The 19076-nt window shown below is 36.9% G+C and overlaps 1 protein-coding gene across 1 annotated transcript in view; it reads left to right on the forward strand.

Annotated features, from left to right (window-relative positions):
* Positions 1-19076, forward strand: part of LOC127874337 (lipoamide acyltransferase component of branched-chain alpha-keto acid dehydrogenase complex, mitochondrial-like) — a 29802-nt gene that overhangs the window by 671 nt on the left and 10055 nt on the right. The window contains exons 2-6 of the mRNA XM_052418587.1: positions 5396-5495; positions 6581-6656; positions 7545-7720; positions 8758-8903; positions 9961-10057. Coding sequence (XP_052274547.1) covers positions 5396-5495; positions 6581-6656; positions 7545-7720; positions 8758-8903; positions 9961-10057 — 595 coding nt within the window. The remainder of the gene's footprint in view (positions 1-5395; positions 5496-6580; positions 6657-7544; positions 7721-8757; positions 8904-9960; positions 10058-19076) is intronic.

A 19076-nucleotide genomic window follows, 5' to 3' on the forward strand; every position in this document is an offset into this window, starting at 1 on the left:
CATTGCTAATCCCTTTATTGCCGCCTATTTACAAACCATATCTACTAGTCTAGTGATCCAGTGTGGTTTTTGACACCAAATCAGCGATCTATCGCGAAATTATTGATTTTATTTGGCATTCACACCATGGTGTTTTTATGATAGGGGTCGCTAATTGCTGGCGATAGATGCATCGTAGTGACTTGAAAGCAGACTGCTTTTGTATTTCATGGCTCAAATCAAGTCTTAAGATACTATTACATAGTATTCTGTGTATTATACCACCTAAGGCTAAAAAACCTGTCAAAACACCAATTTGGTATATCAAACAAATTGAGGGCTGACCAAGTCACATTGATGTTTTACATAAATTTACTTTTGTTTTTGACTGATTTTCAGAAAGTAATTTGTGTATATTGCATCAATCTAAATTTAGAGTTAATTGATGGTTGGTTGAATAAAAACAGTGCTAGTTGTGCGAACATCCCTTTGAACGAATACGCATGCCTCTGTCCCAAATGGATGTAAAATAGAGGCAAGCCCCACATTTCAGGTTATGGATTCATCAACATAGAGCACATGTGTGTTTACTTACGTAAAATGGAGAACGTGTTCATGAAATTCTTAAACACATTCATCATCAATTTTTGCCAGAAATAATGAGGTTTTATAAATATTATAATGATTACTGACTACAGTAAAGGTGTCATGATTGATCGTTTTAGGTGTCCCGCTTTTTAGCTCACCTTAGCACAACGTGCTCATTGTGAGCTTTTGGGATCGCCTTTTGTCCGTCATCCTCCGTGCGTCCGTCGTGCGTCCGTCGTCATCATTTTGCCTTGTGAACACTTTAGAGGCCACATTTCTTGTCCGATCTTCATGAAACTTGGTCAGAACATTTGTCCCAATGATACCTCAACTGAGTTTGAAACTGGGTCATGCTGGGTCAAAAACTAGGTCACTAGGTCAAACAAAAGAAAAACAGTGTGAACACTGTTGAAGTCACATTTGATGCCCAATCTTCATGTAACTTTGTCAAAATGTTTGTCTAAATGATGTGTTGGTTGAGTTCAAAAATTGTTCCGGTCCGTTGAAAAACATGGCTGCCAGGGGGCAAAGCAGTATTCCTTATATGGCTATAGAGAAACCTTGTGAACACTCTAGAAGTCACAATTTTTGCCCAATCATCATGAAACTTGGTCAAAACATTGGTTTCATTGATATCTCAGATGAGTTTGAAAATGGTCCAGATTGGTGAAAAAACATGGCCGCCAGGGGGCCGTGCAGTTTTCTCAATATGTATATAGTGAAATCATGTGAACACTCTAGAAGTCACATTATTGGTCCAATGTCGTGAATATTTGAAAAACATGGCCGCCAGGGGGTGGGGCAGTGTTCTCTATATGTATATAGTGAAAACATGTGAACAGTCTATAAGACACATTTTTTGCCCAAGCTTTATGAAACTTGGTCAGAACATTTGTTTCCTTGATACGACGGTTGAGTTCAAAAATGGTTCAGATCGGTAAAAAAACATGGCCGCCAGGGGGGGAGATTCTTTTTCCTTATATTTGTTTAGTAAAAAAAGTTTGTGAACACTCTTGAAGTCACATTTTATTGTCCAATCATCATGAAACTTGGTCAAAACATTGGTTTTATGGATATCTTGTTATGATATCTAGGCAGAGTTCCTTTAAATTATGGTTGCGGTCTGTTTAAAAACATGGCTTTAACTGGCTTTATAGTGTAACCTTGTTTACACTCTACTATCAAATTACAGATTTACATGTTGAATGAAATTTATGCATATTATGATATTCATGATCTCCATGCAGTCATGTGAATATTAATTCTTCCGATAAGATATACAGTTAAATTGCCAATTTTTTATATATTTATTTTTTGTTCCTTTCTGAAGAGGATTATTATGTTTATGATTGGTTGGGGATGAAGTGCAACAAACATATTTTTGCCATCTGAAAACCCTTTATTAAATAATCTCAAAATTGTAAGTAGAAATATTGATTTCACAGAAAATTACTTAGGGGAGAAACAACTGTATATAACGGTTTAGAGTCAGGCCCCAAATTCCTGTGCTGGCAACTTTTCACACATTTTGTTGCATGTAATTTAATGACAGCAGACCAATGAAATAACCATAAGCCACAGCAGGTACCTTATTATCTCTGACAGTTGCTTGATGCCTAACCCCTTGTTTACAGCCCTTTGCAGTGAACAGCATGGAACAGCAATTGCTATACAGTGGTATCAATATTGAGATAAACACATAAATACATCTGTCTGGCATTTATTCTCGTATAAAAATCAGCATGCTGACTGCATTAAAAGAACAGATTACAACATCGAAGCAAGCTCTTGAAATAGCAAAATTATGTACTTATATATTTCCAAGAAATGTATATATAAATTTAATGGGCATGATATTTCATATTTCTTAGCTTTAAGAACAGTGATGCCTGGTTGAACTTACTCAATATGGCTATTATTTAACTTATAACTATCACAAAGTCCCAGTGTATATTATGAATATCAAGAAGAAAAAGTAAAGATATGTACGTAAAAATATCCTTTACAGCTCAGGCAACAACTGTTGTCAAAATTCAATTATATTGATCAATAAAAAATAGATTGAAATATTCTCCAACTTTGCTGTTGAACATTTATTGACAAAAAACTATCGTGTCTACATGTACACATATCATATCACAGATATACTTTGTTCAAGAATTAAAGAGATAGAGAAAAATGTACTTAAAACCAACTATTTACGATACTTATGATATTAAATGCAGCTTGTATTTGAGAATAAATTTCACAATTAAAATGCATTTTAGTTTTGCATTGGTTGTTAATAAAGAGTAGAAGCTCAGAGGAATTGTTTACAAACAACACTTACAAATGTGAATAATTAACAAAAAATAACTCTTAAATGAAGTATGAAATTTCATTTTAAATCATAAATACAGATTGATGTACAAAAGTCATGTAGACCTACATGGACGATATGTGAAATACAGTATTATGTGAATGTCAGAAATACCATTATTCTTATTAATTTTATATACAGACGTCATGTATGATATGTGAAATGCAGTATTACTTGAAAATCAGAGTATCATTGTTCTAAATAACTTTGAATGCAAAAACAGTGAAAACGTATTTTAATAATAGAGCACACTAAGTCTGTACCACCGCCTGTCTGCTCAGCACTCGTCCTCTTTTGAAGATTTTACACTAAATAATCGAACTATAAAGCGCAAGTTAAGTATGTATGCCGGTCTGTATGAAGTACTTTTATTATTTTGAACTCCACCTTCCCAAAATAGTTTAGTTCCTTTGGGTCTCAGGTTAGCGCCTTAGGGCCCATGGCCCTCTTGTTTGTTTAATGTCACGACATTTTCAATGGAATGCCCGGATTTGGACCTGACAATTTCTGGCATGAATATTTACATAGTCAACATTCACATAGTAAATTGATTGCATGCTGAAATAAGCTGTTTGAGACTGTTGGGTATATAGCAAACAGACCATACTATCAAATACTTTTGGGAAACACAATAAGATATATTAGACAGAATTATGAATAATTGTACTCAGGAAGTATCTTTGACATTTTTTATATGGCAGTCCCTGTATGTACAAACCAAAGAATCTGAAAAAGGTGTTTTTTTCCCCAGAGAAGTTTACTTAGAACCAAAAATCTAGTTTATAATGCATCTAAAAATCACTATAACCATGAATATTTGGAGAATATGCATTTTGTCAAACAAAGTTATATATCCACAAGCAATTCCACTTTGTGTTTTATTGTTGTATTGTCACAGGGTAGTGGTTTGTAATACAAATGTAGATAGTCAGTTGACTTAAGAACAATATAAGTGTAAGGTTATATATTGAATAGCATTCAAATGAAAGCTAAGCTCTACAATTTTCAACAATGATATTACTCTAAGCAATTCATACAGGAGGCTGAGCCTATGGACTGTTTGCATCTTTTTCTATGAATAACCATTTTTATATAAATTAGTAAATGTGAAATTGTGAAAATCCAAGATGTACTTGTAATGGGGGATGCCAAATTTTTTTTAACATGATGTTGGTTTAATATGAGGCACACGGCTAAGTTTCATTGAACATCAAGCACTAATTTTTAACTATGCGTAAAATAAACATTCCAGATGATAACACTTTTTAAACAACAACAAAAATATTGAGAAATATAAATTATTATACTATTTTTCTTCCGTTAAAGATTTGATTAGTTATAACTTGATGGAATTTGTTTCACTTTACATTCCTCTAGCTTGTTTTTGATAAAAAAAATTGCTTATATTAATTTAAAAAAAATCATTAATGTAACTTTTTATGCCCTCAAAGGAGGGCATATAGTGATGGCACTGTCCATCTGTCTGTCTGTCCGTCTGTCTGTCTGTCTGTCCGTCCGTCCGTCTGTCTGTCTGTTCGTCCGTCACACTTTGCGTTTAGGTTTCGAAAAATGCTCATAACTTCTATGTCGCTTCAGATGTAACATTCATATTTGGTATGCATGTGTAAATGAACAAGGCCTTTCCATAGGCCCACAAATTTTTACCTCTTTGACCTTGACCTTGAACGAAGGGTCCGCGTTTAGGTTTGGAAAAATGCGTTTAGGTTTCGAAAAATGCTCATTATTTCTATCAAAGCGTTTATCCGAGGCATATGTCATCCTATGGAGACAGCTCTTGTTTTCAAGTTGAAGTGTGAACATGACAGGATCATCTTGTGTAAAACATCTAATTATTTAGACTGTTAAATATTTAGCCTGTTTCTTAAAATGTTTTTATTCACTGGAAGACAAGATTGTTATTTTCTCTTAAATATTAGGATATGTTCATAAACGTTAAAGTAAATTAATGATGAACCTGTCAGTTTTGACAATGATATGTTATTGCAAGGTTTTCAAGTAATAATTGGCCATGGTTGCACACCATATTTCAATACTTATTTGTTTTGTTTCTTAGAACCCTGCACACATTTTAGGAGCCATGGGCTAAAAGGCTGCTCTCTGATTTCCATCTCTATAACTGTTGCTTTTAGCTGAAAATTCAGGACTTTTTCTCAACATTTTGAGAATAATACCTATACGCATGATATTAGCTTTTAAGGGTCAATTTACTTTTCAAATTCTGTTTTCTATACTTAGCAGCTGGCTTACAAAACATCTGAAACTCAAACCATCAATTGGCAATTTGGGATTGAATTAGGGAAAAAATATACTTTTTTTCTTATGGTAACTTTGTTTCTTATGTAATTGTTTGTAATATGACCAAAAAAGGCTCTAATAGGAGGTTATATTTTTTAGAAGGATATATGTATAATTTCATTAATTATCTTTTTTTAATTGTCCTTGTTTTAGGTAAGACAGAGTGGTAGATACACTGTCTTAACTGGTCGAAATGGGCCTCAGTCATTTCCTGGGACTCAGCATTTACCCTACCACCGATTTCAGACATCAGGTATGTATAAGGCAAAGGGGAACAATACATGTGTAACATTACATGTTAAACAATACATGTTTAACATAACAGGTTTAACAATACATGTACATGTTTAAATGGAAAGCTCTCTGAGTATAGTACCCTTTCTCAATCTCGTTGTCCACTTCTAAGTTTCATTGTTCTGTAGCTAAATCTCATAGTCCAATAGCGAAATCTCATAGTCCTATAGCTAAACCTGTAAGTCCCCTAGCTAAATCTCTTAGTAATCAAGCTAAACCTAAAAGTCCCCTAGCTAAATATCATAGTCCTCTAGCTAAACTTAATAGTCCACTACCTAAATATCTTAGTCCTCTAGCTAAACCTAATAGTCAACTAGCTAAATCTCAAAGTCCTCTAGCCAAACCTAATAGTCCACTAGCTAAATCTCTTAGTCCTCTAGCTAAGCCTAAAAGTACACACGCTAAATCTCATAGTCCTCTAGCTAAACCTTAAAGTCCACTAGCTAAATCTCATAGTCCTCTAGCTTAAATCATTGTTCCCTAGCTAAACCTCATAATTCCCTAATATTCCACTAGCTAAATCTAATAGTATTCTAGCTAAATTTCATAGTCTTCTAGTTAAATCTCATAGTATTCTAGCCAATTCTCATAATGCTCTCGCTAAATCTTTATGTCATTTAGCTTAATCTCACAGTCTTCAGGCTTAATCTCACAGTCATCTAGCTAAATCTCATAGTCATCAACATAAATCACATAGTCATCATGCAAAATATTATACTCCTCTCGCAAAATATCATAGTCCTCTAGCTAATCTCATACTCCTCTAGCTAAATATCATTGTCTTCTAGCTAAATCTTTTAGGCCTCTTGCTTAATTGCATAGTTATCTACCTAAATACCATAGTCCTTTACCTAAATCTCATAGTCTTTTAGCTAAATCTAAAAGTCGTTTAGCTAATTCTCATAGTACTCTAGCTTAATCTCATAGTCCTTTAGCTAAATATCATAGTCCTCTAGCTAAATATCATTGTCCTCTAGCTCATTCATGTATGTACATGGATATGTTACCGAAAAGAGCAATAATTTTTATTGTTTTTCATTTCAGCCAAATTAAATGAGCTGGTCAACTTCTATCTGTCTGATATTGGTGAAGGTATTAGAGAGGTGCAGATCAAGGAATGGTAAGTATCGTCAGTGGTCTACAGTTACAAATGTATATATTTCCATTGGCCATTCTCCCTCTACCTCTGATTCAAGAAGGTCTGTTGTCACTTACCTTCATAAGTATTTGCACTTAGTACTGGTAAATCAGCTCACAAAGGAAAAGTAAAAAGATTTTAATTGATAATTTAGCAAAAACATTATTACCTATATAGCACTTAAACACAAACAAGTTGAATAAAAAGTATTGGATCCTGGTGATTTAAACCAGGACCTCTGGAAGCAAAAGCGAACCCGCTATCACTGCACCACGCAGCCATTTAACATCATGCGCAAAACATAACCGCATTAATGATGCTCTATATGCCAAATCATTGCGGATAAACATTACAAAAGCTTAATTATTTGACTGATTTTGAATGGTGATTATCCCTTAATAAACCAATATTTTAAACATTTTTCTTAGTCAATTTCGCTTCTTTTAACCTAATGCAAACATTTATTTATGGATATATGACAATTATTTTGAAAAAAGTAATTTCACCAAACTGTAGACAAGTCCTGTTAACACCTTCAAACAGTTCTCTTAAACACCTGCAAACAAGTCCATTTTACACCTTTAAACAAGTTACTTTTATACCTTTAACCCTTTACAACTCAGTAGCAAAATGACAATGGCTATATGCAACCAGTATAATACCAGAACAGACTGGGAGTAACTCGCAGTCTGTTCAGGTTTTATGTTGTTTGCTGCTCATCAGTATCATTGGGTTGGAAATGAACCCTTTTAAACTTGAATTTATTAAAAGTGTTTTGATTTAATTTGATTTTCTAAAGGAAAACAAATAGGTCAAATTGCGTTTCTTAGCGGTAAAGGGTCAAACATGTATTTCTTACACCTGTCTCAGGTATGTAAAGGTTGGAGACCACGTGAAGCAGTTTGATGCACTGTGTGAGGTACAGAGTGACAAGGCCTCCGTCACGATCACGAGTCGCTATGATGGCACGATTAAGAAGCTGTGCTACGACGTTGATGACATCGCCCAAACCGGCAAGGTCCTCGTGGAGATTGAAACGTCTGGAGGTATCGTATCGATGTTTGTAGTAATATTTCAACTTGTTGATTTCATAAATAAAGTTAAAACAATCAGTATTTAGCATGAATTTTTTTTATGTATTAAGTTCTTTCATTTCAGATAGGTAAACCGTGAGTACTTTGTTGAGATATTGATGATAAGATTACTTGAAAGGTTCTAAACCACTGAAATCATATGCTGCTAGTGAATGATAATTAGGATTTTGTAGTGAATCAAACTGTACACAATGTTTTCAAAACCATGAATTAAAAAACAGAAAAAATACTGTAAATGTACGTGCCAAATCCCCCTGAAATATAGTTTTGTCCCAAAAAGGATAATACTGTGTAAAAATTTGAAGTGACAGTTATTCTTGTACTCTATACAGCAAATTAAAGTGCTTTCTCATTACTTGAAGTTGTATTGAAATCGTTTCGGAGTTATAGTAGAAGTGGGACAGACAGACGAAGACCAGAATTTAAAAAAAGGTCATTACCTTCAACAATACTGGCAATAGAGCTGTTGTTCTTGTACCACGCACTTACTCTTAATGTCCTCTTTCAATTTACGATATTTGTCTGAAAGGCCTTCAATACTTAGGTAATTATGCTTCACACTAGACAATTTACAAATGGGCAATAACTCTATAAATTCTGAAGTTAAAGTTATGGTCCTTGTACTCTGCACCTCCCCTCACTTCCCCTCATATCTGTCTATTGATTCATTTCATTTGAATCCCTTCAATACTTCCATTTTAAAACTCTGCAAACTAAGCAAGAAAGATTGACAGGCAGATTTTAATTTTTCATTTCCCATTTTGCATTTAAGGTGAATTTTTCATTATATTTTTCTTTAATCAATTTACTGTAAAATTATAAGTAATTTACCAGTCTTTTATGTTGGCTTTGATAGTGGTCAGTTTTTTTATCTGTATTCTGGAGCATTTTTACAATTGTCAGTATTTAATGGAAAACTCATTATTATTACATGAAAAGAAGGTCCGAGTTATATATCAAGTCAATATTGCCACTGCTGTAATTTTAAGGGAAGACTCTAGAGGAGCGGTCAGATGACGGTCAGTCTAGCGATAATTCATCATCAAGCGACGATGAATCTTCCTCTATGCAGGAAATCCGAGGACACAAGGTCCTGGCCACGCCAGCTGTGAGGAAAATGGCCAAGGAAAATAAGGTTGTGAGATTTGGAGTCTAAGCAAATGGCCAAGGAAAATAAGGTTGTGAGATTTGGAGTCTAAGAAAATGGCCAAGGAAAATAAGGTTGTGAGATTTGGGGTCTTAGAAAATGGCCAAGGAAAATAAGGTTGTGAGATTTTAGGTGTAAGAAAATGGCAAAGGAAAATAAGGTTGTGAGATTTGAGGTGTAAAAACATGGCCAAGGAAAATAAGGTTGTGATATTTGGGGTCTAAAAAAATGGCCTTGGAAAATAAGGTTGTGAGATTTGGGTCTAAGAAAATGGCCAAAGAAAATAAGGTTTTGTGGTCTAAGAAAATAGCCTTGGAAAATAAGGTTGTGAGATTTGGGGTCTAAGAAATTGGCCTAGGAAAATAAGGTTGCGAGACTTGGGGTCTAAGAAAATGGCCGCGAAAATAAGGTTGTGAGATTTGGGGTGTAAGAAAATGGCCAAAGAAAATAAGGTTGTGGGATTTGGGGTCTAAAGAAATGGCCAAGGAAAATAAGGTTGTGAGATTTGGGGTCTAAGAAAATAGCCAAGGAAAATCAGGTTGTGAGATTTGGGGTCTAAGAAAATGGCCCAGGAAAATAAGGTTGTGAGATTTAGGGTCTAAGAAAATGGCCCAGGAAAATAAGGTTGTGAGATTTTGGTTCTAAGAAAATGGCCTAGGAAAATAAAGTTGTGAGATTTGGGTCATAGAAAATGGCCAAGGAGAATAACACTATTTAGAAACCTTGTCAACCAATTTAACGGCCAATCTAGCAATACATGTAACAACAAAAGTTAACAGTCAATGTTGTTTAAGCAGTCTACAGGTGGTTCATTAATATTCATTAAAGAAAATTTTGGCAGGCAACTTTTATCATAGTATACTTTCCGCCTAAACTGGATATTCGTTTAGAAGAGACTTCCTTTAAACAAAAAATTCCATACAAGCGGAAAGTGTCCTCCCTGATAAGCCTGTGCAGACTGCAATCTGGAATATCACTTGACGCACCTGCTTTATGCCCAGTTTTTTAAAGGCTCATTAAAATGTTCACCCCCATGCTGTTTCAGATCAAACTGAGTGATGTACAAGGCTCTGGTAAAGAAGGCAGAGTTCTGAAAGAAGACATCTTACGGCACCTTGGTGGTGAGAGGAAAGTTACACCAGGTATGTGTCGTTTGTGTCCTTAACTGTTTTGTGCACAAAGTGCTCATGGTGAGCTATTGTAGTCCCCCAATGTATGCCTTCTGTAATCATGTGTCTTGTGTTGACTCTCATTAATTTTTTTCTTTTTACTACTCAAGAGGAAACATTTTTCATCTGTGTGTTCGCTATATTTTTTTAAGCTAGATAAAATGTTTGTATATGGGTCAAGTGGATTTAAAAACTTGGTCATTTGGTAAAATCTTTGACAATTGGTTATGAACTATGGCTATGAACTCAGATGTGGGCTTCTGGGCCACCACTTGGCCCATTTTCAAACATGACCTTGATATGGTCAAGATAACCATTCTGACCATGTTGCATCAAGACTGAGTAAGAAAAGTTGCTTTTATGATTTGACCTTGAGTTTGTGGTCACATGTGAACCAGATTCAAACTCAGTCTACATATTGTAAAGATAAACATTTTGACAAATTTCATCAATATTGGGTCATAAATGTGGATTTTAAAGTATTTAAAAGCTTTTAATAAGATTCGATTGAGTAAAAAGAGTTTTTGGATGCATGTGGCCCAGATTTAAACTCAGATATATTTATTATTAAGATCTACTGTCTCGCAAGTTTCATCAAGTAAAACTCATACATGTGGATTCTAGAGATGTTCCAAAAAGGGTCAGCAGTAAAACAAGAAACGGTCGGAGACGCGTGATGCTCCCCAATGTTTTTTTTTGTCACACTATTGCGCTATATATTCAGATAAAAGGAAACATCTTGAGGGGCGGCATAATTTCCCATTAGTGTCGCTCATCTCGCGGTGTTCGGACGTATTCTTCGCACCTCTGCATTTTCGTTGCATTCTGTTAGGTCGTGAAATTAAGCGGATTATCTTGGAAATATTGGATTAATAAAATAAAATTGGATTAATAGTTAAATTAATTTGGAAATAATAAATCGAATTTAGGGTCTAATAAGATCTTCTATTTGAAGGCGAATAGTGGAGTTAAATAAAAACGTAATTAGCGTTAAAGTGCTTCAGTGCAAGAATTAAAATTATTTAATTAATTAATGGAATATAATTAAATCTAAGTGTTTAATTTAAAAGCAAGTGCTCCAGTGTTAGAAGGAACGGTAATATTTAAGTGATAATTGTGTGGATAAAATCGGTAGAAACAGGGAAAAAGAAGGGCTACGGAAAAATAGTAAGTCTATAGCGTAGTACGTTTTTTTTTTACCAACCTTTTCTTTAATAAAGAGGTGACTTTAACATTATAAAATTCTTTCCTCGGTTAAGATTACCTGAGATTCTTTTAATTGATAACAGCAATACATAGTTTATATATCTTTGGTAATATCCTTTGAAAAAAGAACGCGAAAGATAGTGATCGATTAGTATTTTAATGTCTTTACTGTAATAGCACTGTGAAATTATCTGACATAAAGAATCTAGCCAATTTAACATTTAAAAGATAATCACGTCAATTTCAATAGTTTTTCATTAGAGTGTACTTTTAAAGTTTAAACAAAAGAAAACAGTATAATACATGGTTTTATATCAATTCAATATTGTATTCAGTTAATCAACATACAATATTTTTCCAAGAAAAGCTATTTGATAAGAAAATAAGATACAGAATAAGCGCTTTAATTGTGTAATATAAAAAGACCCTTTACAGTATAAAAACCTACGCTCATTAAGATTAGAGATCTCGTAACAATTAGCACTTGCAATTTGCAATTGTCGCGAAAACAGGGACCCTCTGTTTACTACCAATTATCGGACTACCAATTAAGCCCCCAAAGACCCCTATTAGGCTAAGACCAATTAGAAGTAGATACCATTTACTATTCGATTACTCGCGAATCATTCATCAAACCGCTAATAACTGAAAATAAACTAACTAGAACGCGAAAACAGGGACCATCTGTTTACTACTAATTACCGCTGTACTAATTAACAGATCAAAAGGGCCCTATTTAGTTCTCAATTAAGACCTACTAGACTACTCGCGAAGTCCCTATCGAACCGCAAATAATTGATAGATAATTAACTACTCGCACGTAAAGAACAAAGAATTTTCCTCAATCAACTTAAATCCAAACACAGCGCGAGCGGCGAAATTGCAAACATAAGTACCCAATTGCTTCATTCCATTACATACAAACAGCTTAAGGAAAACAAGACTGAGATTTTACAAGGGAAATAATAATTAAGATAAACTTAAGAAAAACGACTACCGTACACGTATTATTCTTAATCAAACCTTACCGCACTTCCTATCATTACTATGTCCGGGCCATTTAAGAAAGTTCTCAGGAGAATGAAGAGGTCGTTCTCCAGTAAGGACACCTTAATGACGGAAACCCCTAAAATCAAGCGCGCAATGTTCCGCCCCTGGGACATCCCAATTGACTCCGAGTCTGGGGCTCCGTATTCAGCGACGCGTATTTCCGATGACACCCCAGACAATTAATGACAATATGACCAAAACCCCATCGACCACGAATCAGACTACTCCCCCTTCCAACGGGCCATCATGCTCCGAAACCCATAAACATGCCCCGGCAATATGGCTTACCTTTTGCCTTACCACTGTCGCGGTGATCTTCCCGCGAGAGAAGGCTAAGGCAATAGGGGAAGCCTTTATCAAACTGCTAGGCTCTGAGAGAGTAAGACCCCTAAAAGAGTCCAAAGCTGGTCTCCTCTTCAAAATTAGGGACGACGCACTCAACCAAGCTAAACATTTCTCATTTGATAGATTTGACTTCAAGCTAATTGCTCAAACTAAACTTGCAAGGGGTGTCATCCAAGTTCCCAAAAACGCGGATATAGACAAATAAAAAAACGATCTAAAAAACAAATCCAATGTAGAAGCAGTCCATAGTGGTCTTAAAAACAATGTCATTACGGTCACATTCAAGACGGAAAACGCCCCAACAAATATACTAGGCCACAATGTTAAGCCCGCGTTCCTAGCAACTCTTCCATGCTTTAAATGCCAGATGTTCGGCCATGCGTCCAATGTTTGTAACAATAACGCGAAGTGCCCACATTGCGCGGGGAATCATTCGCACGCGTCGTGCAATACCAGGCACGCTAGGAAATGCGCAAACTGTGGCGGCGGGCACAGCGCGGCGTATAAGGGGTGTCCGATCTATCTCAAATACCAATCTACTATCAACAGCAAAAACTTAAAGGTTACCAATCAATACATCAATAACCTTCAAGCTATAAATAAGCGACCTTATCTTGCCAAAATAGCTAAACAGTTAGTTGGTAAATCTGAAACAGAAATTTTGTCCATACTCAAAAACAAATTCCCCGAAAATGAGGCGCAATATAATATTGAGCATACCACTCCTACTCCGCCCGAACAACCGGCATCAACATCAACCACAAATAATGTAGCCACAAACAATGTTGAACATACATTCTGCCATCAGCAACAACAACAGCATAAGCTACCCTCCAGCTCACAAACTTCAGATCACCCTAAAAAAATGCTCAATCCTATACCATCACCGCAACAAACAAGGCAACAACAACAACCTAGGCAACAACGCCATCATCAGCAACGACACAAGATATCCGACCACCCCGCGTATTCTCCCTTCAATATACATAGAAACCGGCTACGCATGGCCCGTAACAGCTCGACCCCGATCATGCGCCAAAGCCTCCGCAAAGGACACGCGATTGCACCGCCGTTTCCGGTCTTCTTTCGCCACGCGTACGGAATATATTAAGTTAATCCAGTAGCCTTAAGCCCGTACGTTAGGTCAATTTAACACACCAAACCCCCAATGTCTGCGACAGTTCATACTCATAATATAAACAGTCTTACAATTATGTCGTGGAACGCCCGAGGGGTTACTCATAACTCAAATTAAAAAATGTACGAGCTTCAAAATTATGTTAATAACAACGAAGTGCATGTAGTATGTCTCCAGGAAACGAACTACAAAAGTAATCACAGACATGTTCATTTAAAAGGATATCAAGAACCTGTGAGAGGTGAACAAAGAGAAAAACTTATAGGCACTGGGGTAGCAATATATGTAAAATCGGGCATTTCATTTACTAAAATAAACATTGATCAAGATTGCCCTATTGAATCGTGTGCCCTCACACTGTACTTGACTAAGCACCAATCATTCCGCATTCAATGCGTATATGCTCAAACTAAAGATAATACGTGTAAAAATTATGCAAAAATTTTCCATTCAGTTGAACATAGAAAGAATAATATTATTGTTGGCGATTTCAATCTAAAACACCCCTGCTGGAACCCCGAGGGTGATCCACGATGCGACGATAACTCTGAAAATCTCTTAAAATTAATTAACAATAACAGCATAAACTTCCTTAACGACGGTCAAAAAACGAGATTGTCTGATCGCGAAGATCAACCGGACAGCGCGATCGATCTAGCCCTTACCTCAGCCCATCTTCAAGCTATAAGCGATTTCAATGTCATTGACGACTCGTTTGGAAGTGACCATCTTCCAATCATAATAAACATTAAGACAAGAATAGAGAATACCCTTCCGTCCGCACAACACAAATGGAAAATACACAAAGCCACACCTGAACAATGGAACAACTTTAAAACTGTGTAATAATGAGTTCCTTCCTAATGTAGATAATACTGACACCAACTCTTACTTTAAATCCTATATAACAAAACTTAAAACTGCGCTTGATAACTCAATCCCTGTAAGCAAAACACCTAAAAAACTCAAACGGTCTGTACCATGGTGGAATCAAGAATGCACAGACGCCATTAAATATCGTGAAAAATGTAGGAGAAAATGTATCCGAATCAGAACCGAACCTAAGTATGACAAATATAGGGAAGCCCGCAAAAGTGCTAAACAAGTATTAAAAAAGGCAAAATTAGAAAGCTGGAACGAATTTTGTAATAATCTCTCACATAAAACAACTAGAAAAGAACTATGGGATCAAGTTAAGCGCATGCAAGGCAGACCCCCTACTAATACACCTATCTTTCGGGTTAACAACGAAGTTCTTGTATCTAACGCTGATAAATCTTCTGCTCTGGTACAACATTATCAAAAAGTAAGCAGGGACGAAGGCTACTCTGAAACGTTTATTGCAAAGAAAATAAAAACAAAAAATGAATTTCCTGTCTGGCTACAATCTCTTACCGAGGAAAAAACTCACAAGTACAATGCTCCTTTTAGCCTGTTCGAGCTCGAATCAGCTCTCCTAACATGCAAAAACGGCGCGCCGGGCGACGATTACATCCATTATAAGATACTTAAACAACTTCCACTCTCGGGGAAACAAGAATTACTTGCCCTTTATAATAACTCATGGTCTGAAGGTACTCTTCCTGATGAATGGCACGAGGCCACAATAATTCCGATCCTTAAAATCAATAAGCCTAAAGACTCTCCAGCCTCATATCGGCCGATCTCTTTAACCTCTACGTTCACCAAACTAATGCAGAAAATGATAAAACCGAGACTCTGCGCGTATCTAGAAAAACATAACAAAATCTCAGAAGTCCAATCGGGCTGTAGATCTAACCACTCTTGCGAAGATCATTTAGTACGCCTTGAAGCTGATATTAAAAGAGCCCAAAATCTGGGTCAAACCGTAGCAGCCGTATTTTTAGACCTCACAGCCGCATTCGATAAACTATGGAACGAAAACGCCATTAAAACACTTAATACGTTAGGAATAGAGGGTAAAATGCTCAACTGGCTTGCAGCTTTTATTACAACGCGTAAAATAAAAGTGAGACTGCATGACGTGACATCAGAATCAGTTGAGACTATAAACGGCTGTCCCCAAGGTAGTGTCCTATCTCCAATATTATTTTCCGTGACTATGAACACCCTAGACAGAGAAATTAAGGCACATAATTCACAAAATAACACTGATCTAATCAATTTATCACTTTTTGTAGACGATAGTGCAATATGGACCACATCAAAATCGCCGAATCTAGCAATTACTAAAATCCAAAAAGCCCTAACTGCAATAGAAAACTGGAGCGCATCATATGGCTTCCAAATAAATCCCACAAAAACCCAAGCAATCTTATTCCCTGCCAGTGCACAAAAAGTAGCGGCCAATGCACGTAAAGCAACTCGATCTAAGAAAACCCCTAACCCCCCACAACTTACTCTATGTGGTGCTCCTCTTCCGCTTCTTGACAACATTACTTTTTTGGGTATGACATTTGACAAATATTTAACATGGAAAGACCACATCCTTAAACTAGTTGTACGCTGCCAAAAGGACCTCAACTTTCTAAAATGCATCCAAAAAAACAACTGGGGTACGGATAAAAAAGCCCTTATGCGTATCTATAAAGCCACTATCTGGGCAAGAATAAACTACGGAAGCATTGCGTACAATTCAGCCAGTAAAACATTACTCAATAAATTACAAGTAATCCAAAATACAGCACTTAAAATTATAACTGGTACACGTAAATCTACAAGCACCATTCTGCTGCACGCTGAATGTGGAATGATAGAACTGGGTCAACAAAGGCAAATTAACCAACTAAAATACCGCGCGCGCATGCTATCTATGGGACCACACCTCCCAATTAATCTTAGTGTTACTGAAGACCCGGCCTACCAAAAAAGGAAAAAGAAGAGTGGTCTCCCGTACGCGCAGAACGTGCTCGAGCTAGGCAAATATTATGAGACTATTGACATTAAAACTCAGGAACCTACATACTTTAGCTTAAGAAATCTATCAAAAACGAACACGCTGACCAACTTGCCAGAATAGGTTCCCATGAAGGTCTACCCTCTGATTTAAAGCCTAGCGCGCGCGAACTAATTGCGATCATTAACCAAAAAGGGTATAATGAACAGGATCCCAAATGGTCAATGTACTGCGCCGATCATAATTTACCGCTATTAACCAACCCTAGCCATAAGATTAACATCTATAGTCCCATTAAAAGTGAGGACAGGGCTTACTCGCGCATGCGCCGAAGGGTGACTAGATTGCACGGCGACTATTACAAAACTGTCCTCTGCCCCCAGTGCAACATTCATAACACGTTTGAACATCTTTTCTTTATATGCCCTAAACACACTGAACAGAGACTAGAACTAAGTGCAGGGGTAATAGCGGCCTACAAAAACCCACTTATCATTAATCGCGACTCACTGTTGATGCCTCCAAGCGGAATCGCTCCTGTTGTGCGACTGCACGTGTTTAAATTTTTGCGCGACACGGGCTACTTAGATAAAATATAATATTCCGTTGGACTATTAGCGAAAGATAGAAATAACAACACATACCGTCAGTTATATACTGCTTCATTTATTCAAATTAATAATAGCAATCTTATGTACTAATGACGGGCGGGACTCGGACGATGGTCACTTCGGTGTGCACCATATGGCCACTCGTCTGGGCCCGAACTGAACCTAACCATATTATCCCGGCCCTATAGGAAAATTAAAATAAATAAAAACTCAGATCAATAATGGCAACTTTATGTACTAATGACGGGCGGGTCTCGGACGATGGTCACTCCGGTGTTGCCCATATGGCCACTCGTCTGGGCCCGGCTCGAACTTATATACTATTATTAATTAATTTGGTTCTAAAACTGTACCGTAAAACAATCCATGATATATGTAATTTTAAAGATTCCAATTAATAATGACTATCTTATGTACTTATGACAAGAGGAAATTTTCATCAACAATAAATAGATATAGAAACACTGCATGTAATGTGCACGCCGAGAACCTATATTTGTATTTGGGGTCCAAATGTACTTTGGATTGGTAGTACATTATAATGCAGTGTCCAATAACACCTTGTTGACGTCAATACATAAATAAACAATACTATAAACAAGGCAAAGATGAGGGAGCTGTCTATAACGAACGTTCGCGGTTTCCTTGTCTGCGCTTTAAGATATATAGGAAAATTACACCAATAAATAAATAGATAAAGACTAATAATACTAAAACAACGGAAGAGTACCCCCCCCCCAATACATATGTCACTTGGCCCCTTTCGACCACTATGGATAAGCTCTAATCCTTCTTTTACAACCAAATAGCGCTCTAGGTAACAAAACCCAGGGTTCTGCGAGACCCTCGTTTTCCTTCTCTTAAGCTGTAATCAGCAACAACGACGAAGGTAGGGGAAAAGCACACAGACAACATACTTCCACGCAGGATCGGAAGACGCAGTAAGTGCACACGTGGGCAAATTTACCCACAGTGCAACCCCTATGGGTGTAAATATTGTTGTAAATATATGTAACATTTTTTCCCATATGTACAAGACTTAAACATGTTGAGTAGAGCGTGTCGGATGGGCCAGAGGGCGCGCCTGAAGAGATATCTCTCGCCCGTGCACTCTGGCTCCGTTGACATGACATCCGTGCACTCTGGCTCCGTTGACATGACATACCCAACATGACAAAAATAAAAATAAAAAGAGAATGGTGACGGTATTTGTTGTTGTTGTTTCCCCTACTGTAGCGTAGGTGATGTTTTCTTGTAATGTAGTGTAAGTTTTTTCCTTGCATGCCTGTGCCTTGTTACGTTTGACGCTGAATTGTAACCCTTGTACTGCTAACCTGCACGTATTACCCTTGTCACTATGAGGGTCAGATCGAATAAGAGGGATGGTCAGCATTAACATCCCAGATCTATTCCCTCCTGAACAAAAAGCACTAATACATATAATTACCATCTGTGTAACCACTAGCAATATGAACAGGAAGAAGAACGTGCGCTCTCTCTCTCTCTCTCTCTCTCTCTCTCTCTCTCTCTCTCTCTCTCTCTCTCTCTCTCTCTCTCTCTCTCTGTCTCTGTCTCTCTGTCTCTCTGTCTCTCTCTCTCTGTCTCTCTCTCTCTCTCTCTCTCTCTCTCTCTCTCTCTCTCTCTCTCTCTCTCTCTCTCTCTCTCTCAAAAACAAACCAATATAGGACCAGATATTGTCCTCCCTGTACCCCCAACAACCAACCAGTCATCTCGGTCCAACCACACAAACGCAGCCCCTTTTCT

The sequence above is a fragment of the Dreissena polymorpha genome, chromosome 3, assembly GCF_020536995.1.
Source record: "Dreissena polymorpha isolate Duluth1 chromosome 3, UMN_Dpol_1.0, whole genome shotgun sequence".
Taxonomy (NCBI): Eukaryota; Metazoa; Mollusca; class Bivalvia; order Myida; family Dreissenidae; genus Dreissena; species Dreissena polymorpha.